The sequence below is a fragment of the Leptodactylus fuscus genome, chromosome 3, assembly GCF_031893055.1.
Source record: "Leptodactylus fuscus isolate aLepFus1 chromosome 3, aLepFus1.hap2, whole genome shotgun sequence".
Classification (NCBI taxonomy): domain Eukaryota; kingdom Metazoa; phylum Chordata; class Amphibia; order Anura; family Leptodactylidae; genus Leptodactylus; species Leptodactylus fuscus.
Window position 1 is genome coordinate 217047521 of NC_134267.1, and position 17272 is coordinate 217064792.

Sequence of the window (17272 nt, forward strand, 5' to 3'; positions counted from 1 at the left end):
ATGGTAGAAATCTTCCATTTTGAAGGGACTTTCTGGTTTGGTTCATATCCCGTCATGTCACAAGGCTTCTTGAAAGTCATAGTAAGATGTGTGGCCATTAAAGAGAGTCTGTCACCAGGGTGAAGCATATTAAACCAGCAACAGGTAGATAGGGCAGGCTCACCTGAATGTAAGGCCTTCTTCCCCATGAAAGTTCATGCCTCCGTCGCCGAAATATTCAGCATCTAGCAGCTGCCGGTGTAATATGCTTCTCCCTGCTGACAGACTCCCTTTACGCTTCTGTACCCCTCCTCACCCTCTCTATAGGTTATGTAGTATGATGGACTTGACATTGACCTGCACGGAGGACTCTTCCCTCCGTCGGTTTCAGTTTGTAAGACTCCACACACCTGACAAGGTGGTCTCTCCTCAAGGAGTGACAATATCCCCATATATAAATAGTGGTGATTATAAGAAACTTTGTAATATATCTTATCGGATATACATCTCTCTGCTCTTATCAGACTGCTATCCTGCTCCCTCTGCTGAACTTCACTGTTCTATCTGTCCAAGACTGACTGTAGGTCACATGACTTGTATCTATAGAAGTCTATGGAGAGAGGAAAGGGGAGAAGTCAGTAGGAAATGTAAGAACACAAAAGAAACAGCTTTTAGTCTGATCTTAGAGCTTTCTATCACAGCCAAAGAAGTTTATTCATGTTGGTCCAGATATATATATATATATATATATATATATATATATATATATGCCTTGCATACTCCTGGGGCTGTGTAAGAGATACTTAAAGAGCAGATTCTCCTCTACTTACTGTGTGCAGTGTATTACAGCTAGTCTACACCCATCACCTCAGAGAGGACTGCAAAATTGCCAGGTATAGCGTGTAGAGGGGGAAATGTTTAAAACTACATATCATCTTATAATGACCTGAAACAGTTTTACTTCTGATGTGTGTGTGTGTGTATATATATATATATATATATATATATATATATATATATACATACATATACATACACACACACACACACACAGAGTTTATCCAGAAATGTTAAAGGAACCATTAGATACACTTTATCCTGATTCTAGGTGCACTTCAGGTCTCTTCAGGCCCTTGAAGTGTCTTCAAGCTGCGTTCCTGGAAAGTTGCATTTCCGCTGGACATTACGTCCATGATAAGGGTCTCGGAGCTGGAAGCCCTCTCCTATAAATCTCTCTGTATCATTCCTTATCAGGATATAGTGGTGTTACAACCTTCTGAAGGTCCCTCAGTCTTGCAGATAATTGATGATATCATTCTCCTCTCCTTTGGGCCTCCCTTTGACCAGCAGAAGGGTCTGCTTTATCCACCTGACACGACTGAGTTTTCCAGGCAGTAATACATCACCTTTGCGATCCTGAAGGTTACATGGAAGGGTCTGCAGGCCTCAAGAACCAATGTTCGATGAATTCAGTCTACCATACGCGCACGCTGACCCCTTTTGGTGCCATGTTTGAATTGTTTTATTTCCAATACAGCCTGTCTTGCTGGTGTCTGTGCACTGCTCTTAGGAGTCCCCTCTACTGCTGTTGTTACTGACTTTATTGTGCTGCCTCTTCTGTTACGGGGTCTCTCTATTAGCCCCACACAGAGTAATATACTCCTCTAGAATCCACACAGTATAATGTTCAACAGTGGCCGCACACAGTATAATACGCTCCCTGATACAAAGCTCCACATGGTATAACATGCTCCACAGAAGGGGGCCTCCCCTGCTACCAAAGTGGCCCAACAAAGTATAATATACTCCACAGAGCTTCCCCACAGTAGGGCTGGTGGGGGATTATAACATTATTCCTGGGCTTCTTCTTCAGGTCTGCAGCTGCTGCCACACCCAGTCATAGGCCTCAGCAGTCATATATGACACCAGTGCGCCCCACGTAACTGCTGAAGCTCAATCTATGGCCTCAGTGGTGACCCCAAAACACTTGACATCAGCCAAAGGCTAGAAATGGACAGAAAATGATGTATAAATTGAGTAAGAAAAGCAAACATTTATACTCACTCTCCTTGCGCAGGTTTCTGTTGGAAAGGAGCCCAGACGCACATGACGACGGGTCCCTTTCCATTGGTGATGTAGCCAGTTTGACATTGGCTCTAGTGAAGATCTGGGAATTAGGGGCTGACGAGGAGAGCCTGGTTTTCCCTGCTCCTGCACTTACAGGTCTCTTACCTTTACACCCAGACCTTGTCTCAATGCCCGGTTTACCGTTCAACAGTCATCCAGCTTCATCTGATGGCCTGGATGCTGAAAAGTTCCTTCCGAGTCAAACGGCATTTCGGATATCGTGATTTCTACCCTCCTCCTCTCTAGAAAGCCATTCACCTCTAAAGATTTATGTCTGGTTCCCTTAATTTGCAGAAGGCAGATAGTATCCCTCGGATCGGCTAAGCCCTGCTCTGATTTTGGACTTCCTTCAGTTGGGAATTGTCATGGCTCTAAGTCCATATAACTTTAATCCTTTAAAGGGATTCTACCTTTAAAACCTCTTTTTTTTGTGGACAAGATGTCGGAATAGCCTGTTACTTACATATCCCTGCGCTCCCCGCTGTCGGCTATCTGCAATGACTTCAGGGACGTCATGTGACCGGGGGCCTGCGACACATAAGGACGCAGGCCCCAGTCATGTGACGTCTGAGACGTCACACAAGTAGGCCCCAAAGCCTTCACGGAGCATGGAGAGGTAAGTAACCTTGATTGTTATGTTTGCTTACCTCTGCTGGGCCTCCGATCATTATACACGGGGGTCTGAAAAGCTTTCTGTGAGGGTATCAGGTGGGGGGATAGGTCATCAATATCGAAATCCCCTTTTATATATAGACAATCCTACAAACTGAGTTGCAGAATGAAGGTTTTAAATAAAACAACTTTACTATAAAATAAACATTCTTTTCCGTTTTCTTTTAGCTCTTTAAGAACACATTGTCTTGGACAACACTCAAAAGTGTAACAAAATAGGATATAGGATAGAAAACATATAAAACTATTGCACTTTCAGAAATATATGACAAATATACAGAACTCCTATAAGAATAGATTTTTTTTTTTTGTGCGTTTTGGTAAAAACTGCTGAAGCGACGCATCTGACCTGCAGGTTACGGAGACATGAAACAACGCACACGTATAAAGCAGCAAGCAAAGAGGCTGCTACACCGGAACGTTCAAGGACATGTGCGCCACCTAGGAGGAGCTCAATCCGCTTCTTCCCTCTCTTGGTTCACAGGCTGAAAAGGCAGAGTGGTTTGTCCTCGTTCAGGATCGTGCATTCGGAGAATTCGGATAAGGTTGGTGCTAGGAAGTGAGCTGGAAAGGAATATATGAGATTAATAAAGATTTGATGGCTAAAACAAAATTATCCTGGGGGTCGGATCTCTGGGAAGGGCTGCAGGTCCGACACAGGCTCCTGTCCTGTTCATTTGACTAGGCCAAACTGCAGTACCAGATATAGCCACACATGTCATAGGGGCGCAGGAGGAAAGTGGGAGCTGTGGTTCCTACTAAATATAATGTCTGTACAGACCTCCGACGCGCAAGTGAAGTTATCCAGGCTTCGAAGGGTCTGTACAGACTTTACTGAGCATGCGCAGTACGCTCGGTTCGGCGGAGACTTCGAGGAGCGTACTGCGCAAGCGCGCAATTGCGGCCTCGAAAATATGGCCACCGGCCGGCATGCGCAGTCGGCTCTACTAGTGTCTCGCTGGCAGAGCCGACTGCGCAGGCGTCGGAACTGACGCAGAAGGAAGACGACAGAGAAGGGGAGGATGCAGCTGAAGAAGGAGGCGTCACTGGAGAGTTCTCGGGCAGCAGTGGGGACGCCCCCATCGCCGTTTGAGCGCTGGGGCTCACCCCCATTGCTGCGAGATAACTCATTAGCATACAGGTAAAAATCGGTATTTGTAAGGAACGGTGCGGTGGAGACCACGTCTAAAGGTAAGAGACGAATAGTCTTTCTAAAGGCTATTCCGACGTCTAAAGTAGAAAAAATAGCTATTTAGTGGTAGAATCCCTTTAAAGGGATTTTTCAGGATTACGATGACGACAACCTGTTCTTAGGACTGGTCATCTATCCAACCAATATTGGGCCAAATGTTCACTGCAAGCCCTGATCCTCCAGGGTCTACCAGGCTGGCTCTGACTTAGGGTCACATGACTGAACCCAGTACCCAGCGTCACTCCGTCTCATCCTTCCTCTCTCAGGTTCGCGGGAGAACTTCTACTAGAGATGGGTTATCCATTTTATGAATATTTGCAAGGTTCGTCTGACAGTTTCATTTAATCATGATGAGATTACAACCAATGTGACTGTTGAGGCCTGTGATTGGTCTAATGCCATGACCTGGAAGAGCCCATGGGAGGTGAAGGAAGGGGAGTATGACTTTTTTTTCTGCAGAGTAAAATAATGACCTGTGGGTGGTAAATCCCACAAATTTTGGCGTCAGTTAAAACCAAAATGTTTGGCAAATTTGTGGGGAACCCAGCTTATTACGAACAGTTTGCTCATCTGTATTCCTCGGAAACGAAGCTGATCACGTGACCCAAGGTGAGATCCATGCTTAGAAACCCAAGACTGGGCACATTAAGAGGAAGTAAGTTTTGGCAAATTTCCTACAGAGCCCCTTTAAATCCCAGAAAACCTCCATTTACAACATTTCAAGGGTGCAATTACCATATAATAAAGTTTTACCTCATATGCTGTGGGGTTAACAATATAAATTGTCGAAATCTCTGAGAATCGGCCATGGTTAGCATCATATCCATAGATATCCTCCTATTCACCATGTCCTACAAAACAGAAGAGGTCACAGATTGTAAAATATCATTGCTCTGAAAATTAGGCCAAAATTGTGAAAGTGGAGTCTTAGACATGGCAGAATTGCACTTGTGCTGTAATAACCTACAGCATGGCGGCTCAGTGGTTAGCACTAGGGTTGAGCGATCATGTTCGGAAAAGATCGGATTTTGATCGGCGATCGAGAAAATTTCACGATCGCGATCGGAATTCCGAACACGATCTTTTTAGGTGGGATCGAGATCGGTGATTATTTCCCACAACGCTTGGCTACTGGCCAAGCATTGTGGGAAAAGATAACAATGTTAGCCTTCACACTGAGTATACGCTCCACTCATTCTGAGTGGAGCGTATACTCAGTGTGAAGGCTCCGCTGCGGTTCCATAGGAATGAATGGAAGCAGCCGGCACACAGTCTTAACCCCCTGCGCGCCGGCTGCGTCCATTCATTCTAATGCTAACTAGCTAACATCTCTAGTAGCTACTTACCTGCAGAGATGGCTGGTCTGGTGCCCGGTGTTCTCGTTCTTCTTCGCCTCGCTGCTTCCACCTCCCAGGTTAGTGTTTAAAGAGCTAGGAAGAAGGCGGGGCGTGTGGCTTAGGAGAGTGTGGGCGGGTACTGGGCGGGGAGATGTGACGTCTGCCCTCCCAGTGCCCGCCCACACTCTCCTAACCTGGGAGGCAGGGGGCAGCAAGGCAAAGAAGAATGAGAACACCGGGCACCGGACCAGCCATCTCTTCAGGTAAGTGGACACCAGGGAGGACTAAGTAGCCAGAGGATTAATAAAAAAATCCTCTGTCTACTTAGTGATTAAAAAAAATCACTACACAGCGTGGATTCTAACAATTAAAGCGTTCAATTGTTAGATTCCATGCTGTAAAGTGAATAGGATTGTTTTTAAAATCCGATCTCCGATTAGTAAAAAAAAATCCCATTGACTTGCATTGGGATCGAGATGGGGTTCGAATGAAAAATGATCGGAAATCGGATTTCAAAATCGATCCTGAAAAGTCAAGATCGGCTCAACCCCAGTTAGCCCAGTTGACTAGCAGCACTAGGGTCCTGGGATCCAAAGACAACATCTGCATGGAGATTGTATGTGTGTGGAAACCAAAGACTATTCACAAGCTCATCCGAGCAAAGGACTTCCAAGGATTTGTCCAGGATTAGCAAAACATAGCACCAGCCAATTCATACCTGTTCATAGTTTGTGTCTGGTGTTGCAGCTCCGACTCCTTGAAGTAAATGGGGTTGAGCTGCAATACCCTCACACAACCTGTGGACAGATGTGGCGCTGTTTTTGGAATAAAGCAGCCATGTTTGATTTGCATTCTGGATAACCCTATTGACAGAGCTGTTTTCTGAGACAGAATGGTAGCATCTAACAATGCGATCACCGGGCACAAAGTCTTGGCAAGAATATCCAAGGAGGCCTGTCTTATCCTGAGAACTTTCCTGCATGCTTGTGAGCTATGCAATGCCAGGTACTGCCCGAGGTGCCCTCTCCTGGCAGTGTATAATATAGCCTGCAACTTGTGTGGGATGACCAATAAAAATTTGCAACATCTATCAAATCTGACCAGAGTCTAAGGCTATATTAAGAGAAACCTTACCATGTAGACATCAAACTCATCCAGACACCTGAAGGGAGATTCTGCGATGGACCAGAGAGAAAGTATAAAGGAGACGGTAGAAAAAGAACGCTCTCCTCCGGATAGAGACCGCATATCAGACAGGGCCGCCTTGTTTCCCTCTCCGGGCTGGACCTGTGGTGGAGTATTGAAGGGTTAAAGACGTATCTTACATGTATTGCATACCCATAGAAAGGACAGACACTGGTTTGACCCAGGATGAGCGCTAGACAGAACACTTACGGTTATTGACAGCGTTTCATTCTTGTGGTCGAATGAGATTTTCCCAGAATACGCCCTCTGAGCCAGCAAGGAATCAAAGTAAAACTTGCACCGTAAAGTAAGATAGCTACAAAGGAAAGAGCAAGGAAGGAGTGAAGACAATGGCCTGGCAAGGCATGTACCAAAATCAGCATCTGATAAAACATAGAAGATTCCTGGTTACAAAATGTCTTCTATTTTATTCATTTATTAAAGGAATCCTATCATTAAAACTCAATTTTTTCTCACCAACACGTCAGAATAGCCTTAAGAAAGAATATTCTTCTCCTACCTTTAGATTTTACCTCCTACCTTTTCTTAAGGCTATTCCTACGTGGTAGGCAGAAAAAAAAATGAGTTTTAATGATAGGATCCCTTTAAAGTGCTCACATACTCCGCAGCGCTGTACAGAAATAGTCAGCACTCACATCGGTCTCTGCCCCACTCACTGGTGCTCACAATCTAATCTCCCGATCTGACAATTTTTTTTTTTAAATTCTGCATTGAGCCATTCCTCTGTTGTTCCGCCTGGAAATGTATGAATTAAGGGCTGTTACCATAGACTGGACCGTCTGCTTGTGTCTATACAAACATCCTTCTGATGAAAGGAATAATAACACTGAGGTGTCAATTTTTTTCATACATTTCCAGGAGAAACAGCAGAGGAACAGCACAATGTAGGATTGTAAATAATGGTGCTCCATAATACTGTTTTTAGAATAAATGCATTGCCATATTTTATTTTTATTAATTATAACCATACAGTGAAATATGTTACTATTTTCTAATCTGTTTTTTATTTTCAGATGATAGATTTTTCTTTATTCTATTTTCTGTAGATGATTATGGGGGCGTCCATCTTGCCTGAGCTTCTTCTCTGCCCTGTTAACAGCATTTAGTGAGATGCTTTACGGCATAGTCATTACTATAGGCAGCTATAGTCTGGAGGTGACTCATTGACGTCTATGGGAGAGTTTTGTAGACCAGCTCTGTGCAGGGAGGGGGGGACGGAACAATCTAATGTCAGTAGTGGATGTAATGACGGCTCAGTTGTGTTTTGTATAGAGGTGTAAAGAGAAGACCAACAGAAGTAACAAGTGGCAGTCTATTATTAGGCTTAATTGTCAGAGTGAAAATTGCAAGATAGAGCACTTATTAAAAAAATAAATAAATTATAATATATTATATAATTATAAATAATAATAATAATAAATAAATATAAATATATATATATATATATATATATATATATATATATATATATATATATATAAATCTTAAATCTGAAGAGCGGATTATAGTCCTGATGATAGTCATGCAGGAAACTACGATATAGCAGTGCGATCCTACCTTCGAAACTGCTGATACATTTTGTACCGCTGACACATAATGTCGTCCAACAACTTTACAAACGTGTTCAGATTCTTGACTTTGCTCTCCATCTCCTGATATTTCTCCTTAGCAGCGTGGTAATCTCTGAAAACAATAAAAATAGTCACTAAAGTCACATTCAGAACCGATGGTTAACCCCTTCCCACCGTTTTGACAGAGATCAACATGATAATAGTACAGTCCTCGTGCCAGAAGCCTGTCTGTCATGGACTGTAGTTCCCGCACACAGAGCCATCGGTTGTTACAGTATCCTATACTAAGCGACAGATAACCTATGACACACAAAGACATTTTGGGCAATACATATTGTTCGTACCAAGTGGCGCACCTTCCATCAGGTGACCTGAGGTGACGCCTCAGGCGGGGCCTCATGGAATAACTGGGATACTTTTTTTTTTCTCAATTGGTAGCTACTTATTGTATTATTGCAATAAGGAGCTACCGATGCTTTATACTCACCTGTTCACACTCCTGTCCTGGCTGCCTTGAGGCGACAGTGGAAGGTTGGCAGGACTGGAGTGTGGACTAGCGAGTAAGTTATCAGCCTCTACTCTGTGTGGGGGAGGGGAGAAAAAAGAAGTCACATACTGTGGACGGGCTTTAAAAAAAAGGGGTCAGATACTGTGTGGTGGTTACGAAAAGGGGGTCAGATACTGTGTGAGGGATATAAACAGAGGGGTCAGTAACTGTGTGCAATATGTGTGACAAACTAGCCCAGTCCCTATAGACCAGGGGTGCTCACACTTGTACAGGGATTGAGCTACTTATAAATTGACCAAGTCAAAATTATCTACTGTGTGGACGGGGCCCACAAGTCTAACAAGACTGGGTGGGGCTTAACAAGTCTAAGGGGTGGGGCCTGTTCTTATGCAGACGCTCCGATTGGCTCAGAGCTCACTGCCCGGGCACCCAGCACAGAGCCGACACCACTGCCAGTAATGCTGGTGCCCGCAGCACAGACCCCCAGCCTGGAAGGTTCCTGCCGCGGCTGCCTGGAGAGCAAGGAGCGCGTCCTGCCGCGGCTGCCTGGAGAGCAGGGAGCGCGTCATGCCCCGGAGCTGCTGCTGCTTCTCTTCCCTCCGCCGCCGAGACACACGGGACAGAAGCAGCAGCAGCTCCGGGGCATGACGCGCTCCCCGCTCTCCAGTCTGACACGGAAACTAGGCGGGGCTGCGGCCCAGGCCCCGCCCACACAGTAGACCGCACCTGCAATGAACGCTTCTGGCTGCGTCACGCGATCGACCGGTAGATGGCGATCGACGTATTGGGCACCCCTGCTATAGATCATATATAGGTAACCAATAATTGTTATCACTAGGAACCTACTTTATTATATCCTCTCTGTTCGCATGAAGCACATTTTCGGAGTTGATCTTTGCTCGAAGGTGGTTGATTTCAGTATCCAAGTTTTTTGCCGTACAGGAAACTTCTATCCTTTCGGGAAATATCTGCTGAGCCTTAGAATTTTTTTCCTGTGTAAATATATACACAAAATATAGGGAAAAAAATTAAATAAAATGCAGACAATGTTGTGAAAAATGAAGCTCGTTCAGGGTCTGTGGTTTGGAGAACACAAGTACGCTTGGCCAAGCAGTACGCGGGGACAAGAATGTGAAAAACAATATCTGCAACAAATCTGCCATGAGTGCAGGTACCCTTACTAGTAGCGGTTTTACCTCTACGTCTTTTTCTTTGGCATTCAGTTCTTCTCTGTACTTCTTTATTCCATTTAAATGCTCCTTGAGCTTCTCCTCATAGTGCTTCTTATGGCGCTTACAGTTCTCCACCTCCAGGTCCACTTTATGAAGTTCTTCCTGAAACAGAATGAGACGAGGATTATCTTTTTCCACTTGTAGTCTCCATCCTAAGGGCTAGTTCACATGGGGGCAAAGAGGTGGATTTTGACGGCGGATTTCACCTCTAAATCCGCCTCATTACAATAGTGGTCTATGGAGACGGCTAGCGTTTTTTTTTCTGCTAGCAGTTTTTCGCCGCTAGCAGAAAAAAGAAGCCACATGACCTTTCGTCAGGCGTTTTCCGCCTAAAGAAATCAACAGAAGTGAATGGGAGACGTTTTTTTTTTGCTGGTCGCGTAAAGGTCCCAAAACCGCCTCCTAATTAGGAAGAGAATGGAGCAGGAAGCAGACCGTACTGTTGTGTAGTGGCCAGATCTGGTACTGCAGATCAGCTCCCACTCACTTGAATGTGAACCATGCTGCAGTAACTCAGTTCAACCACTACACTGAGAACAGCGCTGTCTGCTTCCTGTTCCATTCTTTGTGTACCATTGCTGATCAGAGAGGGTGCTGAGAATCAGGTCTATCCTTAGTTAAGGTGATGAATATTTGTAGCCCAGAAAACCCCTTTAAAGAATAATGTAAAGGCTCTTGTGTATGACTTTGACCCTTGTCTTATAGTGTGTCTGCCATCTTCTTTCTGCTGTAATACTGTTCTTTTAAGGCAGACGATATTTACCATCATACCACAAGCTTTGCAGTGAGAGATGAGGTGGACTCTCAGCACACGGCATGTACTCTGCCCAGAGTCCTATCTAAGGGCAGCAAGTGCTCCGTAACACTCAGCATACCCTATGTGATGCAGCTACAGCCTCTCTCGGTTTCCTGTTTGTTATAGGTTTCTTTCAGTTTGCATCTACATGCATAAGGTAGGAGATCGCGGTATAAAGCAGCAACTTAGAGAAGTACACTGGAGATTCTGCACACAGCACACACATAAGGGACTTGCAACAATGGGCAGAGCTCGGTGGGGAAAAAAGGAGCGTCAAAGTGGCCAGAAAGGATTATACAGGTAGTCCTCGGGTTACGACGTTTCGTGGTTACGACTAGAGATGAGCAAGTAGGTCCTTGCTAGTCGGGAGAGCTGGTAGCTTGCATTTATGCGGGAGATGACTTTTTCTCATAGGAATACATTGGCCAGAGTTGATTGGCCAGTGTACAGCATTCGGCCAATCAACGATGGTTCTGCCGGAGGCTCGTCTGTGAGGAGGCGGAGTCTAAAATTGGACCACAATGGAGACTGCTGTGGTTCGATGTTAGACTCTGCCTCCGGCAGAACCAGCGTTGATTGGCTGAATGAATGCTGTACTCTGGCCAATGAACGCTGTTCAATTCATTCCTATGAGAAAAAGTAAGCTCCCTCGTAACAGCAAGCTGCCAGCTCTCCCGACTAGCAAGGACAAGCCTGCTGCAGAACCAGCGTTGATTTGCCACAGGCTCGTCTTTGCTAGCTGGGAGAAATGGCAGCTGCACAGTATGGGATTTAGTGTGCAGCGGCTCGGATCCGAGGAAGACTGTACTGTACTGTAAGGTATATGGTACAGTCTTCCTCGGTTCCGAGCCACTGCACACTAAATCCGTTCCTACGTGGCGTCGTATGGTACGTTTCTGACTTATGGCGAAATTCGGTTTACGACGTCGTGGGTAAGAACGGATCACTGTCGTAAGTCGAGGACTACCTGTATATGAGAATGTAGTTCTATAGTTCACAATTGCAATACCAGAGAGACAGACTTCCTGTGCACATAAGAGAGCAAGTTCTGGACTGGTGGTCAGACTGGTATCACATATTCCAGCTTCCCATAATAAAATAGCTTCAAATGGATGCAACTGAGCTGGGCAGAAACTAATCATGCAGTTAACACTGGATTTGTCGTTTTAAAACTGAAATCGGCGGATGAAAAAGCTGTGCGTGCCGGATATAAGGCAGACATTGAGACGGACCGATGCAAATGTAAACATAGCTTTAGAGTAAAGACGGGAACTGGACGAGGCGAACACACCTTCACTGGTTCAGCAATCTCAGATACAGAATTGATTTTTGTTTTAATTTCTTCGTACTGACGCTCCGACTCCAGGTAGTGAGATTTATACTCCTCCATTTCCAGCTTTGCCTTCTCCATTTTCTCTTTGACGTGATCCATTCTCTTCTTGTTATCTTGCACTTCACCCTCCTGTGACAAATAAACCGTATATTATAATCTATCTATGTGTGTGTGTGTGTGTATATATATATGAATGCAAGAAGTTTCCATGGTCCGGGGCTTGTCAGATCACAGCCATGATGTCCTTATTGTGGCCGGGTTATCTGGCAGGGACACTACATGTATGAGAAGATAACCCCGGCCATCATGTCTGGTTTCTGACAAGACCCAGACTATAGAAAGTTCCTGCATTCATATCCATTGGCAACAGCCATACATGAGGAATATCTCATCCCATCTTAGCCCATATAGGGTGATATATAATTTTCTCAGCATGGCTAGACTTGGGCATGGCTACTTAGAAAAAGGGAGTGTGGCTTAAATGTGCCAAAATTGTGTCTCAAAGCAATCCAACTAACAGGAGGTATAAAGGTAGACTAGACAGACGCACCAGATTTAGGATCCAGCATCAACCGCTGTGATAAATCTGGTGAATTCTCAGACTGCCTGTCTAACTATTAGTAAATCTGGGCCACACTGGAATACGAGTGTGCTCTGGATACCATAACAGTGAATGAGAACAAAGCTGGTGCAATCCAGACACCACTGCTAAACCGAAGACCCTTCTGCTTCCGGGCCCCTACCCCTGTTTCAGGAGGAAGCCCAAACAGCTGATCAATGTGGGTCTCAGACCCCCTACCAATGATGGTAATGCTATGGTAATGAAGACCTATCCTGAGGATGGATATCAGTATCAAAAATGGCCAGAAAACAAAAAAACAAAAAAAAAACAAAAAAAAAAAAAAGAAACACTTTACCAATGTGGCTATGTCAATGGATGGCTGTTCTTCCACATTCTCCAGCTCTGCTATTCGAGCATTGGCCTCCCTTATCTGTATCTGTGAGAGGAAAAACACCAAACAGAATAATTACAAAAATGTAGGAAACTCACAGATCACCACAGGGGTGAAAGTACGCGCAAATCTTCAGTCTTGTGACCGCTCATGGAAACCTACGCAACTTGCTGTCAATGAACAGACACCACCTGGTTTTACATTCATAGACTGAAAATCTAAGAAATGTGCTGCCAAAATGGCTTCTTAGAGGGGGCCACACGGTGGCTCAGTGGTTAGCACTGTAGCCTTGCAGCGCTGGAGTCCTGGTGTTCAAATCCCGCCAAGGGCAAAAAACCATCTGCAAGGAGTTTGTATGTTCTCCCCGTGTTTGCATGGATTTCCATCCCATATTCCAAAAAAGACATACTAATAGGAAAAAAATGTACATTGTGAGCTCTATGTGGGGCTCACAATCTACATTTTAAAAAAAAAAAAGAAAAAAGAAAAAAAAATGGCTTCTTAGAATTTGGGAATACAGGTAGTCTTCGACTTACAACGTGTAAGCGGCTCAGAACCGAGGAAGAATGTACTGTACTGTACGGTATATGGTACTGTCTTCCTCGGTTCCGAGCCGCTGCACACTAAATCACGTTGATCCGTTCTTACGCGGCGTCGTAAACCGAATTTTGACGTAAGTTGGAAACATACCATACGACACCGCGTAGGAACGGATCAATGTGATTTAGTGTGCAGCGGCTCGGAACCGAAGAAGACTGTACCGTATACTGTACAGTACAGTACAGTCTTCCTCGGTTCTGAACCGCTGCACACTAAATCACGTACTGTACAGGAAGAGCTGGCAGCTTGCGTTTATGCGGGAGCTTACTTTTTCTCCTAGGAATGCATTGGCCAGCATTGATTGGCCAGTGTACAGAATTCGGCCAATCAACGCTGGCCAGGAGGCGGAGTCTAATATCGGACCACAATGGAGACTGCTGTGGTCCGATCTTAGACTCCGCCTCCTCACAGACAAGCCTCCGGCAGAACCAGCGTTGATTGGCAGAATGCCTTACACTGGCCAATTCACTCCTATGAGAAAAAGTAAGCTCCCTTGTAACAGCAAGCTGCCAGCACTCCCGACTAGTAAGGACGAGCCTGCTGCAGAACCAGCGTTGATTTGCCGCAGGCTCGTCCCTGCTAGTCGGGAGTGCTGGCAGCTTTCTGTTATGAGGGAGCTTTACTTTTTAGCTCATCTCTAGTCGTAACCACGAAACGTCGTAACCCGAGACCGTCGTAACCCGAGGATTACCTGTACCTCCTTATCTGTGCACGTTAAGCATCTACATATGAAAACGGAACAGTAGAGAGGTCGGAGCCATTTTGGTAGGATGTTACAATATAGGAATTTCCAGCCTGACAGGTGACAAATGGGGTGGGACGTCACAGTCTATGGACAGATGAACTTGCCAGTGACCACCGTCTACATGACGTACCTGTATTTTCTTCTTTGTGTCATGGTGTTGGCGGAGTAGGCCGTCGTTCTTCCTGATGTCGCTATCGATAGCACAAACCTGCTGCTGAATGGTGGAAAACTGGGCTACAATGTTGTTGACTTCTCTCTCCAGGTGACTGCGAAAAACAGAATCGAATTGATCAGTGTAAGGTGACCTTTACACACCCTAGGTGGAATCCACCCAAAAAGCAGGGCCATGGAGTCTGTAGGTCAAATCACCGACTGGCTACAGGACCTTTGATGACATCACAGTAACGTGACCTCATGACAAGCCAATCACAGAGCAGTAGCACTTCCAGGTCCTTCCAGTTTTCTGTGCTCCGCGGACCCTGACTCGTGTATAAGCCGAAAAATGTGCTGAAAAAGTCGGCTTATACTTGAGTATATACGGTAACCCCACAGCCTTAGAAATGAAGCAAACATTAGGGGATTTTCCAGCATTTGCCTCAACTACAGGTTCTAAATGTAATGTTCCCCTTGTACTGTACCAGCTTATATAAAATAATATTCAATATGCCACACTTCCTGCAGAAATTTCTGAAAATATCCCACTGAGCTTGAATAAATCCACATGCATATAAGATAGCTGGCCAATCCTGACAGAGTCGGTGGGTTCAGCCGAATTTTATAAGTATGAGGACCTCCTGTCACTCTGCTTGACAGATCAGATTGGTTGGATTGAGCATGAATCGGATAATGCCCAATGTTTGGTTCTCCCAGGGAATAGGCCTCTGGCAGCGAATTACACTCATGGCCCCATTGAATACACACGAACACTTGGCTGAACAACGTGCCCATGTGTATGGGGTTATGGAAGGAACAGCCCACCATGACATCTATTAAGCCACCATAGGAGCGTCATCGACCACCAAGGTTGGCCCAATGATTGATGAGTCTCCAGAACCACAGAAGTAACTGGCCATGAACAAACAGCTGACCACCGCAACTATTCCAAAAACTCAACCCGTACTCCCCAACAGTGAATGCGGACAGAGGTTATTCTTATCAATAACTAGACAAACCTGATTTCCCCTTCCACGTCGCGGCTCAGGTATCTGGCTCTGTTGTACTCGGAGGAGTAGTAGCGGTTTTTATACACCTGGTCACCATCGGCGGTAAAAGCCTCTTTGCAGTTTCTGGGTGGATTCTCTTTCTGCATTACTCTGCGAGCGTCGGTGTTACTCTGATAGGAAGAATCATCGATAAAGTCAGTCACAACTCTAGTTAAAGCTTGACGGGAGTCTTTGTACTAGGGCGGGGAGATTTTGCCACCTTTTTTTTGGGGGGGGGGGGGGAATAGGCAAAACAGTATAAGAATAGAGATTCGGTAATTTATTTTTTTTTTACTGCTTTGGTATTCATCATATGGGATAAGCATTCTTATAGTTTGGCCATCTTTAGATGTGAGATTCCTAATGTGTTTGTTTATATATATGAATTTTTAATTTTTTTGTTTGTCAGAATCAGTGGGGGTCTCAGTAGTCAGAGCCTACTAATCAGAAATGTAACCTCTATTTTTTTTTATGAAAAATAAATAAATAAATAAATAAATCTCAAATTTGAAATGATCCTCTAGGATAGGGAATATTTTAAATTCGAGGGCTAGTTCACACGGAGGAAGTTGGCAGAGGACTTTGACGTGGAATCAGCCTGCCAAAAATGGCTCCCATTGACTTCAATGGGAGCCGCTCGCTTCTTTTTTCTGCTAGCTAGTGGTAGAATAAAAAAGCGACATGCCCCTTTTTCCCACAGATTCCGCACCTGAATCAGCTGTGGCGTCTGCGGTGCGAGGCTCCCTCCTAATCCGGAGCAGAATGGTGCGACGGGATGCTGGTGCGCTGCACTGACATCCCGCCGCGGCTAGGGGGACGAAATCACACGTGGAACCCTAATACTTTATTATTTCAAACTTTTTTTTTTTTTCTTTCTTTTTAAACTCCCCCTTCCCCTCCCTCAACAGGGGGCCTGAACCTGCAATCACGAGATCGCTTGTACCATACACTGCAATACAGATATATTGCAATGTCCGCATCCTTATAGACCTCGGTAGTATTACTGACAAGCCTGGGAGCCTTCAGAAGGCTCCCGGTTGCCATACTAACTAGTAGGGACCCCCGCTGAGCCCAAAGCGGCAACAAAAGGTGAGGGAGGGATGTCACAGGGAGGGTGGAGGCAGCGCAGGGGGAATATCAGCGGCCAAATAGTCATTTAACAACCGTGATCCAAGAGAACGCTGATTGCAGACATCCGCTATATAATACCAGTATGTTATAGAACTTGCTCTGCATGAGAGCCACTGCCATACTGAAAGAAATAGTGGATTTGACGATTCTGTTAAAAAAAAACATTAAACTCATTAAAGGCAAATTAATTTGATTAATTGACCAACTGTACAGGACTGATCTGTACTGCGTACAATTTCTAAAATAATAAATATATCAAGTAAGTATATCAATGGAGGGACTCTAATCATTGCAGCATACTTTTAGACTGATGTATATTGGGTTACCGTGATATACACTCAGCATCTATTATAGCGGACACTACCTATCCAGCTCTACGACTTTATCTGTTAATCCAGAGCAGTCTTTAAGTTCCCAGTGCCCTCTGTTAATATCATGAGTTACTCCACTCAATTTTGGGATTAGTGTTGACGTATAGGTTGGGGATACATGGGAAATTTTGCTCTATTATTCCCCTTTCATGTATTTCTGTGACTCCCCCCTACACATAGACATCAGGACATAGCGTGTGCTTTTCGTTAGGTCTATCAGTGTTAGATGATATTTAATAAAAGTTACATTTTAAATTGCTTATTCAGTGAAATGAAATCTTTACATAGATTAACAGGAAAATGATGCAAATTATTTC

General features: G+C 44.7%; 1 protein-coding gene across 1 annotated transcript in view; it reads right to left on the bottom strand.

Annotated features, from left to right (window-relative positions):
• Positions 1–2942: 2942 nt before the first annotated feature.
• SMC6 (structural maintenance of chromosomes 6) overlaps positions 2943–17272 on the bottom strand; it is a 43066-nt gene continuing 28736 nt past the window's right edge. Inside the window, exons 17-27 of the mRNA XM_075269170.1 lie at positions 15424–15584; positions 14382–14517; positions 12871–12951; positions 11912–12082; positions 9789–9926; positions 9439–9584; positions 8071–8196; positions 6703–6808; positions 6442–6594; positions 4724–4821; positions 2943–3342 (exon numbers count right to left, since the gene is read on the bottom strand). Coding sequence (XP_075125271.1) covers positions 3231–3342; positions 4724–4821; positions 6442–6594; positions 6703–6808; positions 8071–8196; positions 9439–9584; positions 9789–9926; positions 11912–12082; positions 12871–12951; positions 14382–14517; positions 15424–15584 — 1428 coding nt within the window. The 3' untranslated portion in view covers positions 2943–3230. The remainder of the gene's footprint in view (positions 3343–4723; positions 4822–6441; positions 6595–6702; positions 6809–8070; positions 8197–9438; positions 9585–9788; positions 9927–11911; positions 12083–12870; positions 12952–14381; positions 14518–15423; positions 15585–17272) is intronic.